This window comes from Crinia signifera, chromosome 5, assembly GCF_055691185.1.
Source record: "Crinia signifera chromosome 5, ASM5569118v1, whole genome shotgun sequence".
NCBI lineage: Eukaryota > Metazoa > Chordata > Amphibia > Anura > Myobatrachidae > Crinia > Crinia signifera.
Genome location: NC_139221.1, coordinates 91,004,032 through 91,029,097, shown reverse-complemented (window position 1 = coordinate 91,029,097; position 25,066 = coordinate 91,004,032). Strand labels below are relative to the sequence as shown.

Below are 25,066 nucleotides of genomic sequence, written 5' to 3'. Positions count from 1 at the left end.
CAGGGGGCGTGTCAACACCATATACAACTTCTACACATTATGCAACAAAATACTAGACCCCATTATACTTGCCCCTTACACATGATGCCAAATGGAATGAGCCAAAATTGACATAATGCCACATGGATTGAGCCAAAATTCAAATAATGCCACATGGATTGTGTCAAAATTCACATAATGCCACATGGATTAAGCCAAAATTTACATAATAACACACACGGATTGAGCCAAAATTCACATAATGCCAAATGGATTGTGTCAAAATTCACATAATGCCACACGGATTGGGAAAAAATTCCCATAATGCCACATGGATTGAGCCAAAATTCACATAATGCCACACGGATTGAGACAAAATTCACATAATGCCACATGGATTAAGCCAGAATTCACATAATGCCACACAGATTAAGCCAAAATTCACAATAGCCTTCATAAACAGGAACATTGTCCACCAAAGGTTTGCATTAAACATTTACACCATAATGTCCATTACATGTTAAGTTACACACCTGTGCACTATGGAACGCCAGATCCATCTGCAACAAACTCCCTGCCATCCATGACCTATTCATCTCTAGAGCATTCCACCTCCTTGCTATCACCGAGACCTGGCTCTCCACCTCTGATTCTGTCTCTCCGGCTGCTCTCTCCCACGGTGGCCTCTCTTTCTCTCACACTCCCAGGCCGGATGGTCGCCAAGGTGGCGGTGTGGGTTTTCTCCTCTCAGCCTCATGCACCCACAGTGTCATTCACCCTGAACCCTCTCTCCTTTTCTCCTCCTTTGAGTCTCACTCTATCCGTCTATACTACCCCTACCACCTCCGTGTTGCTGCAATCTACCGCCCCCCTGGCCCTATCTCCCAATTTCTTGACAACTTCGCCGCCTGGCTCCCACACTTCCTCTCCTCTGACCTGCCATCTGTCATTCTTGGTGACTTTAACATCCCCTTGGATAAACCCGCTGATCCTGGCACCTCCAAACTCCTCTCTCTCTGCTCCTCTCTTGGCCTATCTCAGTGGACTACCTCTCCCACCCACATCCAAGGACACTCCCTCGATCTAGTCTTCTCTCGCTCTTGTTCCCTTACTGACTACACTATCTCGGCTTTTCCTCTTTCTGACCATCACCTCATCTCCTTCTCCCTCACTGCTTCCCCCTCTCCCACTCCCCCTCCCAAGCGCATTGTCTCACGGCATAACGTCAACACACTTGATCTTGCTGCCTTCTCTAACACGCTGTGTCCTCTTCTCGCCCCAATCACCACCATGTCCTGCCCGAACCTCGCCGCCTCCTTCTATAATGACACCCTATCTTCGACATTGGACTCTGCCTGCCCTCCATCCTCTATCCCCCTTCGATGCTCCAACCCCCAACCGTGGCACTCGCCTATCACCCGATTCCTTAAAAAGTGCTCTCGCACTGCTGAGCGCTTCTGGAAGAAATCACGCTCCCTCGCGGATTATCTCCATTTCAAATTCATTCTTTCCTCCTTCAGCTCTGCCCTTGCTCTGGCCAAGGAATCCTACTTTAAGTCCCTCATCCTTTCCCAATCATCCAATCCCCGCAGGCTCTTCGCCACCTTCAACTCCTTGCTCTCCCCCCCTCCTCCAGCTCTTCCGTCCTCCATCGTAGCCGCTGATTTTGCTACCTACTTTTCAACCAAAATCTCCTCTCTCAGGACTGCCATCACTGCTGCCATGACCCCACCCTCTCCCTCCTCCCCTCCTACATCCCCACTCCCCTCCTTCCAACCCCTGTCCTCATTTTACCCCACCACTGCTGCTGAAGTCCACTCTATCCTTCAATCCGCTTCTCCCTCCACCTGCCCGCTTGATCCTATCCCCTCCAATATTATCCGTCGTCTCAGTCCGTCAGTCTGCTCTCACCTGGCTCACCTGTTTAATCTTTCCCTATCCTCTGGGATCTTCCCTTCCTCCTTCAAACACGCTCTTGTCTCCCCAATTCTCAAAAAAACAAATCTGGACCCCAACTCCCCATCCAACTACAGGCCCATCTCCCTCCTCCCTTTTGCCTCCAAACTCCTAGAACGTCTGACCTATAATCGTCTCCTAAACCACCTTACTGCTAACTCCATTCTCGACCCCCTCCAATCCGGGTTCCGCCCTTTACATTCCACTGAAACTGCCCTGACCAAAGTCACTAACGATCTAATATCGGCTAAATCCAAAGGCCTCTTCTCTATCCTCATCCAGCTTGATCTGTCAGCTGCCTTTGACACTGTTGACCACCCTCTCCTGCTCAACACACTCCGCTCCTTTGGCATCACTGGCACGGTATTCTCCTGGTTCACCTCATACCTCTCCGATCGCTCCTTCTCCGTCTCCACTCCGAGCTCCTCCTCTCCTACTACCCCGCAGCCAGTCGGTGTTCCCCAAGGGTCTGTCCTTGGCCCTCTCCTCTTCTCTCTCTACACCACCTCTCTGGGCACTCTCATCAGCTCCTATGGTTTTCATTACCACCTTTATGCTGATGATACCCTAATCTATCTCTCTTCCCCCGATCTATCCCCATCACTCCTGTCCAAGGTCTCTGAATGCCTCACAGCCATCTCAGCCTGGATGACCCAACGCTTCCTGAAGCTAAACATGGCTAAAACTGAACTTCTAATCTTCCATCCCCCGAACATCCCCTCTTCTCCCACTATCTCCATCAGTATTGGTGAAACCGAGATCACCTCCACCGACCAAACGCGCTGCCTTGGTGTCATCATTGACTCCTCCCTCTCTTTCACCCCCCACATTCGTGCTCTCTCACAGTCTTGCCGCTTTCACCTACGCAACATCTCACGCATCAGACCATTCCTCTCCACTGACGCGACCAAAATTCTCATTCACTCTCTTGTCATCTCCCGCCTTGACTACTGCAACATCCTTCTCTCCGGGCTACCTCTCACCCGCCTCGCACCTCTCCAATCCATTCTTAACGCTGCTGCTAGGCTCATCTTCCTCTCCCGCCGCTCTACCTCCGCCTCCCCCCTCTGTCTATCTCTTCACTGGCTCCCCATTCCTTTCCGAGTTCTCTTTAAACTCCTCACCACCACCTACAAAGCTCTCTCCTCCTCCACCGCTCCTTACCTCTCTTCACTGATCTCTATCCACACTCCCTCCCGTCCTCTTCGCTCCATCGCTGACCGCCGACTGACCTCTCACCTAATCACCTCCTCCCACTCCCGTGTCCAAGACTTCTCTCGCGCTGCCCCCCTGCACTGGAACAACCTCCCGCCACCCATCAGGCTTTCTGATTCCCTTACCTCCTTCAAGCGCTCCCTCAAAACCCACTTTTTTCGACTAGCCTATCCCTCCTCCTAACCTCTTTTGATCCTCTTATCCTGCCTCCGTTCCCCTCCGTTCCTACTTATCCTATTGTTTTTCGTTCGTCCACCCACCTATTTTTAGTATGTTAACTCTTATGAGTAGGGCCCTCCTTCCTCACGTACTCACCCTACCTCTTTACCTCACCTGTGCTCCTGTCCTGTTCTTCCCTTCCTCTACTTCATCTTTAGTCTCCTTGACAATTTTGACACCTACTTCTGAACTGATGCTGATTTTAGTTCTACCAGCTATACCCCCATTTATACTGTATTTTTCAACACACCCTGTACGTTACCTCGTCATTTTTTTTGTTTGCAATGTACGGCGCTGCGGACACTTTGCGGCGCCCTATAAATAAACGTACTACTACTACTACACCATTATGTCCATTATGTGTTATGCCAAACACCATAATGCCTATTAAAAATTATGCTACATAAGTGCTGCTTCTCTACATGCTCATTGCCAAGGGTTCCATGCTCATTGTCAGAGGTTCCATGCTTGTTGCCATGTGGGATTACATGCTTGTTGCCATGTGGGATTACATGCTCATTGCCAAGGGGGAATACATGCTCGTGGTAAATGGGGGACAGCAGATGTGATAGCCACTGATAGTGGCAGAGCCTGGCTGTATTCAGAGCACTGCAGGTACCAGCTATTTGAAATAATACCACTTTCACACCAGAAAATGCATTCCTAGGTTGGCCCCTTTTACACCAGCCTAGTCCCTGCATTTTCTGGTGTGAGGGGGAGAGAAAACCACCCCTCCCCCCTTTAACCAGTTATCTCATTTAACCGGCTATATCTTCAGAACCAACTGACCCATTTACATTAGACAAGTATTATATTGAAGAACTTTTGAGTGGGCTTTGAATGATTTTGGTCCAGTGAAACTGGAACGTTTGGTTCCAGAGTAATCTGCCCTCAAAGAACATGAACAGCCATGAAATTACATTTCAAAATAAAAAAAATCGGTTTACACGCAATATCTCTGGAACCGATAAACCGATTTGGACGAGCCTGGTATCATATTGAAGGCCCAGCGATTTGGAATTGAATGAAATCAACCAAAAGCTTCTGTGATGCCAGGGCGGGAACTGGCAGCCGTCGGAACCGGGTGGGGGTCGGAATTGACGGGTCCCATATTATCATATGGGGAAATAAAACGTTACAGGTTTGCCAGGTGATATCTCCGGTTCCCGGGGGACTAGAGACACGGGGCTGGGCTCGTTGGAAAGCCCTGGTCCTCAGCTACAAAATAAATGACAGAGGGGGCACGTGCCCGGGTGCCCCCCCCCCTGAATCCGCCACTGATGTTACCCAACCAATAACTGAGATGAGACCACGTAACTTTTGGGCAATTTACAATGGTCACAGCTTTATTTATTAATCACATAGATCATAACCAACCAATCGCAGGGCAGGAAAGAAAAGCGGTGCATTAAGGCTCTTTCAACTTTATACCACTTTCATAACTCCCAACTTTAGAGGTTGCCAAAGAGGGACATCTGTGTGCAGAGGCGTAACTAGATATTCGTAGGCCCCATAGCAAAAGTTTGTAAGGGCCCCCTATTTAGCAACTGATGGTGATAAATGTATGCAAAACATATTAGTTTGACAGTAAAGATGGGCCCCCTTCAGCTCTGGGCCCCATAGCAGCTGCACCCCCTGCAACTATGGTAGTTACGCCCCTGTCTGTGTGTGCTGCATGCTTACTCCCAGGAGGCTACGTGCCTGTTTTTGGGGGTCTCTGTGAGCAGCTGGCCATGTCCCCTGCCCCTCTTGTCTATCTAAATAGACACATGCACACAGCATCTATACTCCACTGCTCAGCAAAGCAGCGGGTAACAGAGGAATCCCAAATGCCCCTCCGTCATGGGACAATCCAAAAAAAGGGGCGGCCCCGCGGAAACCAGGACAGTTGGGAGGTATGCACTTGGGGTGTACCCGTACCTACCTTGGGGGGATGTGACCATCTCCCCTACAAGTTTGATACCACCTGGGGCATCACCTTCCCCACCTTGAGGGTACACATCTATGTGACCATGCCCCCTACCATTTTGGCACCAGCTTCCATCCGCACAGCACCCTCGTCTGGTGCGCAACTGGTATGGCCCAGGCCTATTATTGCTGGATCCAGGTGTGCGGTCGGTACTTCCGAAACCAATATAGAATCGATGGCGCTTGACTGGTATGTTCAAAATGTTTCTCAGATAGAAAGGAAACAGACAAAATATGTGTATAAATAACACAGAATACACAATGGTATCAAGGTAGGATAATTCCCCAGGAATGAACCGTACCGAAACTCACAATGAAGTGATGTGCTTAAAGTGTATAACGGTTTCTTTATTAAGGGTTCACCACTGTGATAAAGATGAGGCAGGTACCAAATAATGAGCAATCTGTTGTGCGTACCGTACTCACTGTTTAAACAGGAGTTTTCATGCATATCAAGGTATCTTTAAATGACACATCCCCCGATCACCAATTGCTGTGAAATGGTAACTGCGTACCGTACTCACTACAGATGTAGGTTTTCCACGTATATAAAGGTATCTTTCTGGGTGCAGTCCTTAATTGCAATCAGCTCTCCACAATAACCATATAGGAGATGGTGTACCACAAAGCAAAAAAGAGGACTGGTCTCAGTACCAAAAATTTATTTATAAAACTGCAAAAGTGGCCCAATGGCCATAAACCACAGCTGCAGCAATAAAAACAATAATAAGAACAACAAACTCACTTGTAATCCAACATGTTTCAGCGGTCCCAGCCGCCTTTTTCAAGGATATCAAGTGAGTGAAACTGACAGAGTTTAAATAGTGCTATGGAGGATCCATATCCGGTTTCCCTTAATTAGGGTAAACGGGACACATAGCCTGTGCTGCGATGCATTATAAGCAATGGGCTCCGTTAGTAATACTAGCGGGCATAAGTCGAGGTAAACTTGATGTAAAATATAATACTTACTGTGTTAATACACAGCATATACCCTCGCGCGTCCTTGTAGCATAACTTCCGGGACGTGGAACGCACGCCCGGAAGTAAAGTGACTAGTGCTTGACCCGCATATGTCTAATGCGGTCAGCATTCAGTGGAACGCACACCCGGAAACGGAGTGTTTAAATGTCCTTCCGCCAGATGAAACGCAAATGGCGGAAGGAGAACGTGAATAGCTATTCCAGGCGATACGGACCAAATTACTTATATGGACAAATAAACCAGTTTAATGGTGCTTTAGCTAATGGCACTTAAAAAAATATATATAATTTGTTGGTCTATGTATATATGTGGACATACTGGCCAGTAATATATACAGTGCATCAAAAAAATGTGTCCCTCTACTAGGGGCAGGCTATATATGGTTCCTCCATTTACAAAAAATTAATGACAATACATCATAAATTGCAGTTAGACTTATAAGAACCATTTCAATTCAAACTCATGATTAAGGCCGTGGGGAGCCAGGGTGGACAAGTTAAAGATCCACCTCATCTCCGTTTGGGCCAAACGAATATCTCGGTTATTATGACGCCAATTGCATTTAACCACTTCTAACCCCCAAAAACCTGTAATGAATTTAGTAGAGCTATTATGTGTCTCTGCAAAATGCAGGGAGAAAGGGTGATCTTTAAACCCTCTCTTGATGTTCCGTATATGCTCGGCGAGGCGAACCTTTAAATTCCTCTTTGTTTTACCCACGTACAATTTTTCGCAGGAACAGCGAATGGCATAAACTACATAATTAGAATTGCAGGTGATGAACTGTTTGGGTTTGATATTGAAATGATTCAATTTAATCTCAGTGAATTTTCTAATGGCAGATGGATATGATCTACACATGGCACAATCGCCACAGCGATGAAATCCATTGTTTCGTGTTAGCATTCCCCCTTTATCCATGAATGCGCTATTAACTAGCTTATCTTTCAAATTGGCAGCTCGTCTATAAATGAACTTGGGGGTTTGAGGTAGAATCTTCGTCAGAACAGGGTCTTCAAGAAGTAATTTCCAATTCTTCTTGAAGATATGTTCTATTGATCTATGATAAGCGTTATATTGTGTGTTAAACGCTATAGTATAACCTGTATTCCCTGAAATATTAGCAACTTTGTCTTTGAGTAAATCTTCTCTAGGGAGTGCCCTGGTCTCCTCCAAGGCTCCTTCTAGTAGTTTGGTCCCATACCCTTTATTGACAAATTTGTCTTTCATTCTGTTAGCGCTGTTCTCAAAATTAGTAACCGTGGAGCAGTTGCGTTTTAGCCGCACAAATTGTCCTTTGGGGACATTCGAGATCCACCTCTTAAGATGGTTGCTAGAGGGATTAATATATGAATTTGAATCAGATGGTTTGTGGTACACCGTTGTTTCGATTTTATTATCCTCAATGTAAATTCTTAAGTCAAGAAAATTCACCTCCATCTTGCTTATATTAAATGTGAGCTGGATATTGAAGCAGTTCTGGTTTAAATGTTCACAGAATTTATTCAATTGTACCTCATCTCCCCTCCACACGAACAGTACGTCGTCAATATAGCGCCACCATTGGACCAGGTTCGCCTCCCAGCCGTGCCCATGCCATACCATCAGGTTCTCCCATCTGGCCATGAACATGTTGGCGTAGCTGGGGGCAAACCTGGTCCCCATGGCGGTGCCGACTTCCTGATTGTAAAAAGTACCATTGAAATTAAAATAGTTATTAACAAGGATGAACTCAATACCTTGTGTAAGTAAGTCCTGTAGATCAGGGGACATTTCTGTCTCTAAAAGGGATTGTTTGACTGCCTGTATCCCATCAGTATGCCTAATGATAGTATAAAGGGATGTGACGTCTGCAGTTATTAAAAAACATTCATCATCCCATTCTACCAACCGGATTTTATTCAGCACATCTTTAGTGTCCTTAAGATGGGACCTATTGGTTAGCACTATAGGCTGTAAGTGATGGTCTATAAAATAAGATAAATTGGCAGTGATGCTATTTGTGCCCGCCACAATCGGGCGTCCCGGAGGGTTAGTTGCATTTTTGTGAATCTTGGGTAAGAGATAGAGTACTGGGACAGAGTACTCCTCTCTTACCAAGAATTCGGCAGTCTCATTACTAATAGTGCCAAGTGAAACAAAGACCTCAATTAATCTTTTTAGATCAGAGAGAATTCTAAGTGACGGGTCAGTCTTTAATTTCCTATAGGTAATTCCATCGTTTAATTGACGTGACACTTCCATCGTATACATTGATTTATTTAAAACCACCACCGCACCGCCTTTATCGGCGGGTTTAATTATAATACTTGCGTTATTTTTTAGACTATCAATAGCCTCTCTTTCAATAATGCTTAAATTATGTTTCAAAGAGGGCAAGTTATCCTTAAGCACATTCAACTCATTATTGACTATTTTTTGAAAAGAGTCAATAAAGCAACCCTTCATATATTGGGGATTAAATGATGAAGGTTTTTTAAAAGGATTGATGGCTTGGTCCATATTAATGGGGTCTTTGTCTGCAAAAAACTTTTTTAATGTAATTTTTCTAATGAATTTATTAACATCCAGGTATAACTCGAAGAAGTTAATAGAATTACTGGGCGCATATTTCAATCCTTTTTGCAAAATGAGGGTTTCTCCTTCTGACAAAACGTGATCACTGAGGTTGTAAATTTTTGTAACATTATCCTCAGGATTGATGGTATTTGGTTGGGTGGGTCTAACAATTTTCTTTTTTCTAATTCTTTTACGTGACCCAGCTCTTTTTCCCCTTTTGGTGGCTTTTTTGAAGGGTAAAACAGGTACTAATTTACTCTCCACGATTGGTGGTTCCTGTCTAAAAAATTAGGTCTATTAGTCTGGTGGTTCAAATGATTGAATCTATTGTGTGAAGAGAAATGTTCAACCCAGTTTGGTTGTTCCTCCCTTCTATTTTCTCTATCCCCAAAAGTTTGTTGAGTGGGAAAAACAGGATCATTTTTCCTACTCTCCCAACTCCGAAATGTATTTCTCACTGGCACCCTTTTCCAGGTTCTGGAATTTTGAGCCCTCGGAGTCCGCTGTGGTTGCGGAGTCCTAGGTTGAATAGGGTTTGACCTCAGTACTTCACTATATAGCGGTCTCAATCTCATGGGTGATTGTAAATTAGGATGTCTATTTCTAGACTTTTTCCTAGGGGCATGGCCACCCGTGATAGGCCGACGCCGTCCATCTGGTGGCCCTGGACCGGGTCTCCCAGACTGAACATCATCTTTCACCCCATCAACAGCGGCCCTGTCCCTTTGGAACTTTTTTTGTTTCCTTTGCATGAGTTCTCTTTCATGTTTTTGAAGTTTTAACTTAATTCTACTCTCTAGTTCCTTATATTCGATTTGATTCTTAAAGGGATCGAGTAGGGCCTCTAACTTTCCAATATTTGCCTCTACTTCTTCCATTTCTAATTTTCTTTCATGAATAATGAGTTCCATAAGTGAGGTGGAGCAGATACTTAGGATCTGTTCCCATCTCTGGGTAAACTTCTCTGAAGGGTCACCGAATGCAGCCTTTTTTGCAATCTGGAGTCCCTTAGGGATAAGTTTAACAGTGAGATATTTCTCAAGCGTGGTCACTTCCCACCACAGTCGACTCTCCTTAAGTAAGGTTTTTTCTAATTTAGACATTACATTATCCAGAGTATCATCTAGAATCTCAATATCCCCAATTTTTTCAAGTGAAAATACGGCATCAATATGTTGATGCCGTGTGCTTCGATGAACAAACATGATGGCAGCCTAGGACAATATTTCAAAAGTGCAGGTAAACAAATAACAAAAAACAAACGTGTAGAAAAGTCCCAAGGCGCTATCAGTCCCTGCAGCCTCAATTCCAGATGTAGGACCACTTGGTGTCCTCACTTGTAGATGCTTCCGAAACCAATATAGAATCGATGGCGCTTGACTGGTATGTTCAAAATGTTTCTCAGATAGAAAGGAAACAGACAAAATATGTGTATAAATAACACAGAATACACAATGGTATCAAGGTAGGATAATTCCCCAGGAATGAACCGTACCGAAACTCACAATGAAGTGATGTGCTTAAAGTGTATAACGGTTTCTTTATTAAGGGTTCACCACTGTGATAAAGATGAGGCAGGTACCAAATAATGAGCAATCTGTTGTGCGTACCGTACTCACTGTTTAAACAGGAGTTTTCATGCATATCAAGGTATCTTTAAATGACACATCCCCCGATCACCAATTGCTGTGAAATGGTAACTGCGTACCGTACTCACTACAGATGCGGTCGGTACTTGTTTTCTAGCACGGCGCCACCGATTTTAATTGTATGCAAACGGGTTGCAAAAATCGTGTCAGTCGCATCGCATGCAACCAAATTGCATGCGATGCGATTGACCCGACCAACCCGATTTTTTACATTGGAACCAATGTTAAATGGTCCCTGAGACCCGATTTTACATTGGCCCCAATGTTAAATGCCCCCCAGACCCCATTTTTCATTGTATGCCCCCCCCCCATTGTTAACGCCATGCCACGATCAACGTGAACCCGAAGCGTGTGGCGAGCGCAGCGAGCCACCGAGCCCGAAGCGTGGCGAGCGTCGGTATTACGCGTCCCCTCGCGGGGCACGCTGCGCTCGCCACGCTTCGGGTTCGGTGGCTCACTGCGCTCGCCACACTATATAAAATCAACTCCACGCCGACGTGGATAATGGGGGCATAAAAAAGGTCGGAGGACGCGTACCGCCACTCCCCTCACGGGCTCGCTGCGCTCGCCACGCTTCGGGTTGGCGTTCATCGTGGGGTGGCGTTAACAATGGGGGGGGGCATTTGACATACAAATTACCCATCAGGGTGGGTATACAATCAAAAAATGGGTATGGGGGGCCATTTAACATTGGTTCCTATGTAAAATCGAGGCCATCGCATTGGTCGCATTGTATGCCATTATAATGGCATACAATGGACCCGATTTTACATAGGAATTTAACATTACATACAATGCTTACGATGTAAAATCGGGTCGGTCGCGTCGGTCGCATCGCATGCCATTATAATGGCATGCGATGGACCCGATTTTACATTTGTCGGGAAACCTAAAAAAAAAAACAGAAATCGAGTCGGTCAGGTCCCATCGCATACCTTAAGTTAAGGTATGCGATGGGACCCGATGGGCGCCGTGCTAGGAAACAAGTACCGTGCGGTCACCTATTGGTGACTATGCAAGGCATTCTGACAATACCCTACTTTTGTGCCTTGTAAACCGCACCCACCCAGCCACATGAGTTCCCCTTTAACCTGGGGGGGCGAAGCCCCACCGTGCACTAACACCACAAACCTTCCCAAGCACCCTGCAATGCTCTCACTTCTCCAAACCTTTGCACCCCACGGTTCATGCTGTGTCGAGTGGAACATCCTCAGCTGGCTGTGACAAACTCACCACTGGCTGCCTCCAGTGACCTGATCTAGTTAACTAGATAATTTTTGTCCCGAAGGAATAATATTGCGTTCTTCCATCCTGTCGCCTGTAATTCCCTTGTTGACGCACCAATATACAGTTGCCAAGACACACCTCCTGCTGCTGCCCATGTTTCCTGCCTGCTGCCCCCTCCGGTGCCCATTGCACACCTGACTGCCCATCGCTCCAAACACACTACTGCCTAACCAGCCCCCATGAGGAAGGAGGGGGATTTCAAAACGTTACACCCATCACTCTAGTGATGCTCTCACTACCACAGTCCTAATGTATGCTTTATGACTGACTGACCTGTCTCCTGGTCCTCTTTATCCCTTCCCCTGACCAACCTTGACTGACTCCTGGCATCTCTGCACCAATCCTGAACGAGGGCATCTTACACTTTTTTGGAACTCCGGCCCAATGCCGCTAGTGCCGCACAATGTCACCCGATGCCATTGCTGCACAATGGCACCCGGTGAGGGCACAGAGGCAGAACTCTGGGAGGCAATGGAGTCATCTGCCATCGGTCTCCTGCTCCCAAGGGGGCACCTCTCCTCCCCCTGCAAGTATAAATCAGTTATTTAAAAGCCAACGATATTGCTTCTGTGGCTGAGTTCTGAGAGATATATGCGTTATATATCTATATTTATTAACATAAATATATATTTTATATAAGGATTTATTGGGTTGTGTTGTGCATGTGTGTGTGTGGGGCGGCACCAATAAATATCTTGCCTCCGGGCAACTGAAACGAACTTACGCCACTGGAGGGCACCTTAATGGGGAAATCCTCCCCACTGCTGGCCTAACCATAAGAGATGATGCACTTTGGGCCAACTACAGCGCCCTTGTGCCTGATTGGCCAAATTCCTTTCAAGGTCTGACTTAGGCTTGTGAGTCCTGCACATTGCCATGTTCACACCTACCACTACTTTCCAGGATAGCAGTTCAGCTCCCGCTGACCTATATACCTCTGCTAGCAGCTTCCAACAGGAAACATTCCGCTAACACCATCGTGGCGCCACCGTAAAACGGCTCAGCTTTGTAGTTGATGCTGCACACCTCAGACATAATGCAAGTAATTTTGCCAAACCTTTCTATGGGTACTGGCACTTGCGTTAGTGGCCACCTCAGCTACAGTATGCTCTAGCCCAGGGGTCTTCAACCTTTAAGACAACGTGGGCCACCTAAAAAAATCCAGTGAAGCCCGAGGGCCACTCAACTCTACTGCGGTATTTCGGACAGCCTCATAGAATCACAGCTCCCCTATAACATCAGCACAGTCCTTCATAGATAGTTGGCACAGCCGCCCATACTCAGCACAACCCCCCCCCCCCCCCCACACACACACACATACCCCAATAGTCATCAGCAGCCAATTTGGGATCCAGTGCAAACAGTAAAATATGATTTGATATTGAATAAAATGCGCGCTCCCAAAAAGGGTGTGGCCTAATTATAAGGGGCGTGGTCTAATTATAAAGAGTGTGAACTAGCAGGAAAACAACTACCTGACACCTCTTTTGCAACCTGCATAACCAGACATTGGTTACCGCAGGAATGGTCTTTGTCCTCACACGCTTAAGTTGACTGAAGGCTGCATAGTGACATATAAGCATGAAGGCCCAACACAGTGAACTAGTATGCCTCACAGATCAAGCCCAAACAATGAAAGGCTACTTAAATAAATATAAACTGTTACACTGTTTATCCGTAATGCCCATTACCAGGGCTATTTTTCAGCAGGTTCCAGCAGGAACTGAGGCCCTTATTCTAGTTCACTCTTTCTGACAAAATATTTCTTAGATAGACAAAACCATGTGCACTGCAGGTGAGGCAGGTGTGAAACCCCACCCAAATCTAATTATCTCTGCACAAGTAACACCTGCCTCACCTGCAGTGCACATGGTTTTGTCCATCTAAGAAATATTTTGTGAGAGAGTGAACTAGAATAAGGGCCTCAGTTCCTGCTGGATCCTACTGAAAAATAGCCCTGCCCATTACACATTGTGCATCACACCATAGTGTCCATTAGACATTATGCCACACACCGTAATACCTGTTGTACATTATATGTCATACACCGTAATGCCCATTACACATTATGCCGCACACCGTGATGCCCATTACACATTAATCCACACAAAATTATGCCCATTGCACATTATGCCCCACACTGATCCCCATCATGCCACAGACCATAATGCCAGCAGTACTCCTGCTTATACATATGATGCCCCAGCAGTGCCCCTCACCCAATGCCCCAGCAGTGCCCCTCACCCAATGCCCCAGCAGTGCCCCCACACAATGCCCCAGCAGTGCCCCTCACACACAATGCCCCAGCAGTGCCCCTCACACACAATGCCCCAGCAGTGCCCCTCACACACAATGCCCCTCACACACAATGCCCTCAGTAATGCCCCTCACACACAATGCCCCCAGTATTGCCCCACACACAATGCCCCCAGTAATGCCCCACACACAATGCCCCCAGTAATGCCTGCAGCTTTGCCAGGTCCCCTGCTCCAGCCAGCTGTACCTCCTCATCCTGCAGCTTTGCCGGGTCACCATGCAAGCCTCCTCCTGCAGTTTCGCCGGGTCCCCTCCGCCAGCTGTGCCTCCTCCTCCTGCAGTTCCTGCGCCAGGTCCCCAGCTCCCACCAGCTGCGTCGCCTCCTCCTGCATCTTCGCCAGGTCCCAACTACCCAACTCCCACCAGACATGCCTCCTCCTCCCTCAGCCGCGCTGGATCCACTCCTCTGCCCTGCCTGCAGCCAATGAAAATCGGGTAGGCGGCACCCGGGGGGACTCCATTACGCTGCCTCCCTCGGCAGCGTTTTCTTTTACTTAAAAAATAAATAAATCCTGTGCATGGCTGGCCAGTGGGCAGAGGGCCACTGAGATCAGCTCAGTGGGCCACTTGTGGCCCGCGGGCCATGGGTTGAAGACCCCTGCTCTAGCCCATCGGGTATGAATCATTGGGTCACCAGCATGTTGGTCGACAGTCATTAGGTCGACACCATTAGGTAGATGCATTTAGGTTGACATGAGTCTAGGTTGACATGCAGGATGGTCGACATGGGTTAGGCCGACAGGGTCATTAGGTCGACATGGGGGTAGGTCAACATTCAAAAGGTCGACATGTGATTTTATCACATTTTTTTTGTCTCGAAAGTCGACATGGACACTGAAACATAGCACCACTGTGCTCACCATGCTTTGTGCACGGTGCTTCGCTACGCTTGGCACACTATTTTATTCTCCCACCATGCCCTAGTGAATGGTAGAGCATGAAATACCGCCTGTTGGCACATTTCGGCTCAAAAAAATGTGAAAAACCCCATGTTGACCTTTTGACTGTCGACCTAACCCACGTTGCCCTAATGAACCTATCAACCTAATGACCCTGTTGACCTAACTCATGTTAGAAATATAGAAACATAGAATTTGACGGCAGATAAGAACCATTTGGCCCATCTAGTCTGCCCCTTTTTTTTATCCTTCAGGTAATCTAAACTCTTTTTAATCCTTATTTCTTTGTAAGGATATTCTTATGCCTATCCCAAGCATGTTGAAATTGTTCTACTGTCTTCGCCTCTACCACCTCTGATGGGAGGCAATTCCACTTATCCACTACCCTTTCTGTGAAGTAATTCTTTCTAACATTTCCCCTGGACCTACCTCCCTCCAGTTTCAGTGCATGTCCTCGTTTTCTATTACTTCTTTTCCTTTGAAGAAAATTTCCCTCCTGTACTATGCTAAAACCCTTGATATATTTGAAGATTTCTATCATGTCCCCCCCTTTCCCTTGACCTAGACTCATGTCTACCTTCATGCATGTCCAAATAAATGCATGTCGACCTTATGGTGTCGACCAGGGCTGGACTGGTTATCTGGCACTTCTGGCAAATGCCAGAAGGGCTGATGGCCAGGTGGTCCAAATTTAAGATCCGTCTGCAGGATGCCGGCGGCCATGTTTCCTAAGCCATATTCTAAAAGCCGCGGCTTAGGAAACATGGCTGCCGGCCTCCTGCGCTGAGGACCTGTCTCCCATAAAAAATATGACTGCGCATGCGCGAGTCACCGGAGTTCCGGGGTCAGGTCCTGCAAGAGCGGCGTCATGACGTCGCTTTTCTTCAAATTCCAGCCACCACGGGTCTCTCTTTGGGGGCACTACCAGCCCGGGTAGCACAGGAGGGTTGAGAGCGCAACTGCGCTCACATTCTGCTCCCCGGGAATGTATTTCCATATTTCACCCTGAATGCAATGCTGTGCCGGAGGCATGTCGCTGCTAAGACCCACCGCAATTTTATTGCCATAGGTGACAAAGCCAATTGTTTGCCTCATGGCTTGCCCCGCACCCATATTGTTGTACTGAACTGGCTGGCACAATAAATTGCTAACGCAGCGTTTGATTCTATAACAATATCCATTCAACGTAATGTGCAGAGCATGGGAGTGCCACTGGGCTCTCCAGTCCCGGCAGAGCATTGCGGTTGTCGCGGCGGCATAGGGAAGTGACGAATGATTGCCATCTCCCAGCAGCCCCTCCAACACCACCCACACCCCGCAGGCTGTCAGATTGCCTTCCTGCCATAAATCCTATTTGGAGTCAGGGATGCAAGACTGCTCTCCACAGTCATATGTCTAGCAAGTAGGAAGATAGGAAGGCCAGCCACATGGCAAACATGGTGAGGGCTTCCAAGTGGCGATATATGAAATATTGGGTCCTGGCACTCGCAAGAGGATTGCAGATACTTCAGGTGCCAGTCAATTCCCAAAAGTGAAAAACATACGGCTGTGTTGGAGACGGCATTCTGAAGATTGTACAATGAGTATAAAATACCAATAATGAATGCCAAAACACAAAGTTTGTGCCAACGTTTCGGGCGCATCGGCCTTTATCAAGACATGAAAAATAAGTGAGCGGTACTTACATATATACAGTGAAAGGAAAACCTTGTGCTACCAGCACCTGACCCGCTCCTGGCGTGTATCTGATGACGTCATCGGCACAGTAAGCGCCAGCGTTTATCAGAGGGGCAGGGGGCGTGGACCACCGTGACGAGCGGTTGTCAAGACAACCTGGGATGAGTGAATGTAATGGAACGGAGTAGAGGTCTCCTGTGCAACGATGGTGATGGTGGGGCAGGCAGATGCTGGGTACACGTGAAATGATCCCATACAATAACAATATGCACGACAGATAAAAAAAACGTACAGTGTGCAGCATAAATGGCAATAAAGTACAGCATGTGACTGCCCGCTGAGGGTAACTACAGTAAAACAGGTGTAATAAAGGCTATGACCTATGGGAGAAATTGGCTGTAAAAACGAGTCACACATATGATGAGATCGCATACAGCAGTTAAGATAAACGGTATAGGGAATATACCTGGGCTGAAGAATCCAACTAATGGGAGACAGGGTTGTCAATAAGTCCATGGGAACACAAGGGACATGTTGGGCCATGGGGGAAATTCGAAGTCACATAGTCCGATAATACATGAGCTGAAAACAAGAGAAAGGCTGCATTTCATTTAGTCCGTGTGGTTTCAATGTACCTAAGCGGTAAATCCACCGGGCTTCCATTTGTAACAAGACTCGACCACGATTGCCCCCACGGATATCAAGAGGGATACAGTCAATGATTTTGTAATGGAGACTGGGCAGACTGTGATTGTGCGCTTTCCAATGCCTCGCCACAGGTTGGTCAGATCCTTTGTTACTAAGTGCTGCACGAATGCTTGATTTGTGCATTGCAATTGCTCCTTGAATTGTCTGATAGTTTTTCCAATGTATAGTAGACCGCAAGGGCATTTGATGTAATAAAATACGAAGCTGCTGCTGCAGGTAAGTGGGTGACTGATCAGAATCTTTTCACCAGACCTGGGGTGGAAGAAGTGATCTCCGATTTCCAGGCTGCTGCAGGTTACACACCTAAGACAGCGGTAGTTACCGTTCTTGCATTGCAGGAAGGTTGATGGACGTATCGTTCTCAATTTGGTGACATCGTTGTGCACTACAAAGTCTTTGATGTTCTTACTACGCCTAAAGGAAGGCATCAATCTGCTGTAATGTAGAGCTGGAAGATCTGTGTCCGAGGCAATCAGAGGCCAGATGTTTTTTGCTGCTGCGTTGATGACACCACTGGCGGTGGAGAAACGTTGTGTCCAGACTATGGTGTTCTGATCGGATTTATCTCTAGCTGTGGTGAGCACATTCATTCTATCCATGGCGAGGACCTTTATTTTGGTGCAAAGTAGGAGTTTTTTAGGATATCCCCTGCTCAGGTATTTGAGGGACATTTGATCGATTTCTTGTTCCGCATCTGCTTTGTAGAAATTAGGAAAGTGCACAATCACAGTCTGCCCAGTCTCCGTTACAAAATCATTGACTGTATCCCTCCTAATATCCGTGGGGGCAATCGTGGTCGTGCCTTGTTACAAATGGAAGCCCGGTGGATTTACCACTTAGGTACATTGAAACCACACGGACTGAATGAAATACAGCCCTTCTCTTGTGTTCTTTAGACAGCTCATGTACAGTATTATCGGACTATGGGGTTTATTCTAGTTCATTCTTTCTGACAAAATCCTTCTTAGATGGACAAAACCATGTGCACTGCAGGGGGGCAGATGTAACATGTGCAGAGAGAATTAGATTTGGGTGAGTTATTTTGTTTCTGTGCAGGGAAAATACTGACTGCATGATTTTACACTGAAATATAGATCTCACTTTGAAGAAAAACCCCACCCAAATCTAATTCTCTCTGCACAAGTTACATCTGCCCCACCCGCAGTGCACATGGTTTTGTCCATCTAAGAAGGATTTTGTCAGAAAGAATGAACTAGAATAAACCCCTATGTGACTTTGAATTTCCCCCATGGCCCAACATGTCCCTTGTGTTCCCATGGACTTATTGACAACCCTGTCTCCCATGCCATTAGTTGGATTTTTCAGCCCAGGTATATTCCCTATACCGTTTATCTTAACTGCTGTATGCGATACATATATATATATATCGAGAAGAACACACACTGCGCTCACTAAAGCTGATATAAGAGCTGCTACCCTGATAGGTCCCCTGTTAGATAGGACCCGGTTCTATATATGTAGCAGCCCTCTGACGAAGTCCTTTGTGACGAAATGCGTAGGGGCGTGGCCTAGCGTCAAGCGTGATCGTGGAGCCAGGAGTGAGTGTAACCTCTCCAACGAATGTTAGGTGCTGTGCACCATCCTATGCTGTTTAATTGCATGTTTTTGTGTGTTTTATGTAAAGTTTTAATAAACATCAAATTTTATACCGGTAGTAATTTGCACTATCGGAGCGCCCACGTTATCTTTTCAGATACTGTATATATATATATATATATAGATATATAAACAATTTCCTTGTTATTGTGAGACACAGTTAGGGTTTTTCCGGAAATCTCCCGGATTCGGTGGCAACCCTCCAGGAGACTTTTCCAGTCACCCGGATTCCGGGATTCTCCCGGAATCCGGATGACTGGAAAAGCCAGGACAGTCACTGCAGTGATACCACTGCCTATGCCAGGCTACTGCGCGGGGCAAGTGGACTCGCGGTGTGGTGTTCATCGGCGGATGCGAGGGCCACCATTCTAAACTGTCTGGCTTACACGGCCGATGCGCTCCATGTTCGCGGGAGATGACGACACACAGCTTGAAAAAGTCTCCACCTCTCATTGCCAGTACGCTGAAGCCGACTTCTGCCTGACATCTATTCCGCTTCCTCCCTGACTTCATCCTGCATCCGAGTTCTGTCTGCCGGTCACCTCAGGCTTGCGTCTTTCACAGTGAACGCTGAAGCCTGACTGTCGGAGCTGATCTCTTGCAGCCTCTGAGCTCCCGACTCACCAGCCTTCAGCAGCCCTCAGCGGCTACTACCAGCCCTAGGGAGAAGGGAAGGGGACAGACTCGCACCATCTAAGGACGGTCCAGCCTAACATCACAAAAGTGGGTGAGCCCCTCTTTTCCCCATTTATGCTTCCACTAACTTCCAAGCATCACTGACTGTCCTGCTAACCATTGCCTTCACTTGGTGGACACAATGCGTGTTACCCCACACGCTCAATTAGAGGCTTAACAGCCTTCTCAATGTTTTATTTGTTTTTAAGTCCAATTATACTCCAGTTTACGTTTTGTACCCCCCTGTATATTATTTTAATTTATTCAATGTAACATAAAATTCTCAATCGTGTCCTGTCTCATTGCATCCAGCGTGAGTTAGAGTTTTTGTATATATCAAATCATTGTCTCTTCTTTTGGCATTAAGTTGTGTGGTATGTGTAATGGACATTTTGTATCTGTATTAGACACCATGCCCACTTTTAATAGGCCACACCCACTTTCAAATAGGCCACACCCACTTTTCCGGGAGCGGGCACATTACTGTATGGGAGGGAAGTCTCCAGGAATCGATGATGGGTGAGGTGGCAACCCTAGACACATAGGATAAGAGATTCAGAAACTGAGAGATTTTTTTTATGCGGCAATCTTTTACATTGCAAAACCAGTTTAATATTGAAGTGTAAATGATTGCTGCTTTAAAAAACTGGAGTTTTCTTACCAAATCTCTCATCCTATTAAATTTCACCCAAAGTGTTACTGAGTACTTGCATCATCCCTCCTCCCCTGTAATACACCCGATCAGTGAGGAGGCATGTAGGGTAGGGATGGGACATCGAAAGAAAACATCAGTTGAATGATGTTTTTCAACATTGGTTACAAAACATCATAAATACCTAATCATTGGTACTCTGAAGCCGATGTTAACCAAAGTTAACCGATGTTTCTATATATTTTCTAATAAACTGCCTACTTAAGCATATAATACACTAATAAACTTCTGAAATGATAAACTATTAAGTTTATCTTATTGGTGGCTTAGAGTTTACACACACATTGGATAAATTAATCATGTTATGTCGTAAAATCTGCTATTTTTAAATATTTTTTAGGTACTTCCTCATCTTTACGGCAACTGCTTACGCCAGTTACGTTAGCCGCTACGTGAATCGCGATTGTCCCCTCACGATTGCTCCACCATGTTTCGGCCTAGGTAGTTCACTGTGCTTCGCTTGCCACAACATTACTATAGGTAATAGATGGTGGCGTGGACCCTGAAAATAATCTTGCGGCTCACTATATGCTCGCGGCTCACCATAGCGTAAGCGGTGGCCGCAAAGATGAGGAACTAAGTTTTAACTTGATTTTTAACAGTAGCAACAGGCTAATAACTTAAGTTTAACATTGAAAATAACAAGAAACTGTCCATACAGTGCAAAATAGAACATACTGTACCTTAATATTTGGTGCAATATTAGGAGTATACTATACAGTAGCTTTAATGTGCTCACTTCCTCTTTAGTTAATCTTTTTCTCTCTCTTCTCCTCTCTCAACTGAAGTCTGTATCATCACCACACAGATGCAGTAAGCTTTAAAAGTGATAAAATGGAGAGTGATAAACCACCAACCAATCAGCTCCTGCCTCACATTTTTTTTAACACAGTCTGTGACATGGCAGGTAAAAGCTGATTGGCTGGTGGTTTATCACTCCATTTTATTACTTTTGAAGCTTAGTGCATCTGGCCCAGTGTGTGTTATGGTTTTGTATGTTTTTTTGGTACTTATGTAATATCTGGGCTCCCCTTTTTTCTTATGAGACCGTGTCCCCTCGCGGGGCTCGCTGCGCTCACCACGCTTCGGGCACGGTGGCTCGCTGCGCTCGCCACACTATATAAAATCAACTCCATGCGTATTTGGATAGTAGGGGTATGAAAAAATGGGGTGCATTTAACATGGGAGTCCAGATAATACATAAGTACCGTTTTTTTAAGTTGTCTATGAATATAAAACAAGGAGTGAGCTTGCTGCCGTAAGAAGTTACAGCACCACACAGTGACACGCACAACAAAAATAACATTGGAAAATTGAGAAAACATCAGGGGAGAAAACTAGCGATGTTGAGGAAACATTAGATCCTTAACATTGCAGGGTTAAACATCGAACATTGAAAGCATAAATCCGATGTTACCGATTAAACATCATATACCCATCTCTAATGTAGGGAGGTCAGGTATGTGCGACACTGACAATGATGGGCAGGCGGCAGCAGAAGCGGCATCACCATGCGCACTCGCAGTCACCCTGACACTGCATATTGTGATGTCACCCACTCACACAGCTCCTGTCACTAAGCCACGCCTCACGTCATGTAACTCGTAAACGAGCAGCGACAGGAGAAAGTGAGTACACGATTGTAAGAGGGTGGTGACGTCATTACTCCGCGCCACCACCAACAACCCGTGGAGGTCGTCTTATTGGATGCTGTGGATGGCAATGTGATGTCTTTGAGCTAACGTCAGAAGCTGCAGCCGGTGCCCGCGGATAGTGCCTGGCTCATGGCGCATCGCTGCCTGCTGCTGCCTGCCCTCTGTCGGCCCCTGACAGGGGGGCTCCTACCGCTGCTGCCCCACAGCCGGCGCTTTGGGGCCTGCTGTCTGAGGAGGGTAAGTGCAGGCAACACATGCCATAGGGCAGTGCCCTTCCATGATTCTGGCTGTGGCGCCTCTTCTAGCCCTCTTCCATCATGTACACCTGCTCTCCTTCCAAATGCCCTCTGCTTTATAGTCCTGGATGGATAACACACACACACATATCACATACACCACACTATCCCGTTAAACTGGGACAGTCATGACTTATTCTTTACAGGTACTGTTTGCCTACTTTAAGTCTGCAAGTCGCCTGGTAGAGTGTCCCAGTTTATAGAATAGTACTGTGAGTGTATATGATGTATGCTATCTGCAGCAGTTAGCTCTTCTTGGGTAGAGATAGATAAAATAGGTGTCCAGTCACTGACTTAAAACATAAATAAGTAAATACAATGTGCTACTGTCAAAGAGGCAGAGGTGTGCTATTGTCAGTTTACCCCTTTCAGACCAAAACTATAGGACTGACCAAGGATTTTGTAACGTGGTTCCAAGCTAGGTCAGACTTGGAATATAGACCTCTTTTACTGTGCGTAACTAATCTTGTTTATTTCCTTGTTGGCGCTGTTCACACTCCACACAGATGAAGTCTTAACTACTTTGCCGGCGCTTTGAGATCACCTCTTCTTAAAGTGCCATGAGGTTTGAGCAAGATCCATGTTGTATAACCAAGGTTACCCATCCACACTGCCCTCTAACCTGGGACCTTCCTGTGTTGAGCCCAGTATGCTAACCAGGTTGAAATCCCAGGTTACAGGGACTCTTCAACACTGAGCTGCGACTGGTTACCATGGCAATAACCTGTGTTGAAAGGGATATTCTTGTTCTATGGCATCAGTCATGTCTCAATGATGACTAGGAATCTTACAGGGGTGTCCTCCATGCTGACTTGTAGAGGGGATGACAGGATGTCTGACTAGAAATAAACAAAACCCACATACATAAACCTTACCTAATGCCTGTGTTTAATAGTAAGTTTGTTCACATTCATTTTAAGTGGTCCCTATGCAGTATGATTGTGTTGCCAGTAGGAGTGGCAATTGAAAATGTCATCTTTGTATGTTTTAATTATATATTTAAAAAAGTATATTTATTTGGTGAAATGACATGGTGCAGCTTTTTTGTTTTATAATGTAGTGAAATGAATAAGACTCCATAGACTATTGACAAATGTGCATGATTTACTAAATTGAAGTCTTTGCTATAATAGATTGTAAAAGAGTGAAAATCATTAGTGTTCCCACTAGGGTGTGGACAGGGTGTTTATTGTGGGGGGGGGGGGGGGGGGCATAGTATCGCTGTACACGTCCAAAAAGGGTCAGGGGGCGCGGCACCATCGTGTCACTATTGGGTTTGGCCCCATCTGCCTCTCTTTTTGGGGCGTGCCTCAGCAATTATGGATGTGCTTTCCCCTTAATATGAATACTAGATGCTATGTGCATTAGGCAGCAATAGGAAATGGCACAGGTCAGGATGCTTTAGCAGTGTGCCACTATTAGAACAGGATACATTTTGCCACTTTAAAATCTGGCCCTGCTAAAACAACCTAGCATGAATTATAGATCATAGTGATGCAATTAAGCCCTTTATAGCACTGATAGACCTTTTTATATGGCTTGCATAAGGTTTTGTGGCTTACATAAGGTCTTGTGTAATGTATTACTTGAATGTACCACAAGAGGTCTATGGAGCAGCGCTTTCTAAGGCAGCTTAGCCTGGATAAATCTGTCCTGTCTCCATGTCGCAGATGTAACTGCAGTGTATTTGGGCAGGTAGTGCTGATCTATAGAGTACAAGGAGAATCTTGATTTGTTTCTGTAAAATATGCATATATTGGTCTATAGTTTAGTACTGATGTGTGTAAAGATTAGCCTCAAATTGAGTGTTTTACTTTTCATTAAGGTATTCCTTGCTTTCCATATTGTAAAGCTAAATGTAACATAAAAATAGTTGGTGGTTTTATACTGTCTCCGGGTTCACAGATTTTGCTTGCAACCCCGCATGTCAATATACAAAAACTTGGCATGAGGGGAGGTGCTTTTAGTATCTTATGCTTTGAAGCAAAGATGATTATAATTTTTTTTTTTTTTTTTTTTATTTTTTTTTTACCTTTCATAAACCTAAAGGTGTACAATATGTGCCACTGCCGGTACTGATATCATCGGTGCTGCGAAAACTAATGAGCCGTGGGTAAACACTGAATGATATTGCTAACGATAACGTTCAGTGCTGTCATTAGGCCTCCACCGAACATGCAGTCACTGGCGATATCGTCAGATTGGACCGTATGTTCAGACAATCTGGGTTAACGATCCACGGGAGCGCACATTGATCACGATAGTAGGTACACACTGAACGATATGCATGAGGATATTATTATAACGCATATTGTTAATGCAGATCATATATTGTTTACTCAGCTTTAGACTTTTCATTCCGCAATTGTGTATGTAAGCCAGTGAGTAGTCTCCTACTAAAATGAACTAATTATGTCTTTCAGATTCATACCCAGGCAACTACATCAGGCAAGAACAGTTTCCTGGCCAATATCATTGCTACTTATAGGAGGTTTAGCTCTCAGCCCCCTAAAGGTAGGTTTCATGGCTGTAGCTGAACAAGTAAGGGACACTTAAAAAAAAATTATTTACTTTATTTGAAGTTCTACAAACCTTCTACGGAAACAATTGATGTAGATATGACTGTTGAAGAACTCTGTGGGGTTGGCATGTCAGGCAGTGAAAAGAGTGAAGAAGTGGACCTTTGAGGAAGTTG

The 25,066-nt window shown here is 45.8% G+C and overlaps 1 protein-coding gene across 1 annotated transcript in view; it reads left to right on the top strand.

The window, feature by feature from the left end:
- Window positions 1–21,960: 21,960 nt before the first annotated feature.
- Window positions 21,961–25,066, top strand: part of AFG3L2 (AFG3 like matrix AAA peptidase subunit 2) — a 55,346-nt gene continuing 52,240 nt past the window's right edge. The window contains 2 exon segments of the mRNA XM_083187674.1: window positions 21,961–22,312; window positions 24,795–24,885. Coding sequence (XP_083043800.1) covers window positions 22,205–22,312; window positions 24,795–24,885 — 199 coding nt within the window. The 5' untranslated portion in view covers window positions 21,961–22,204.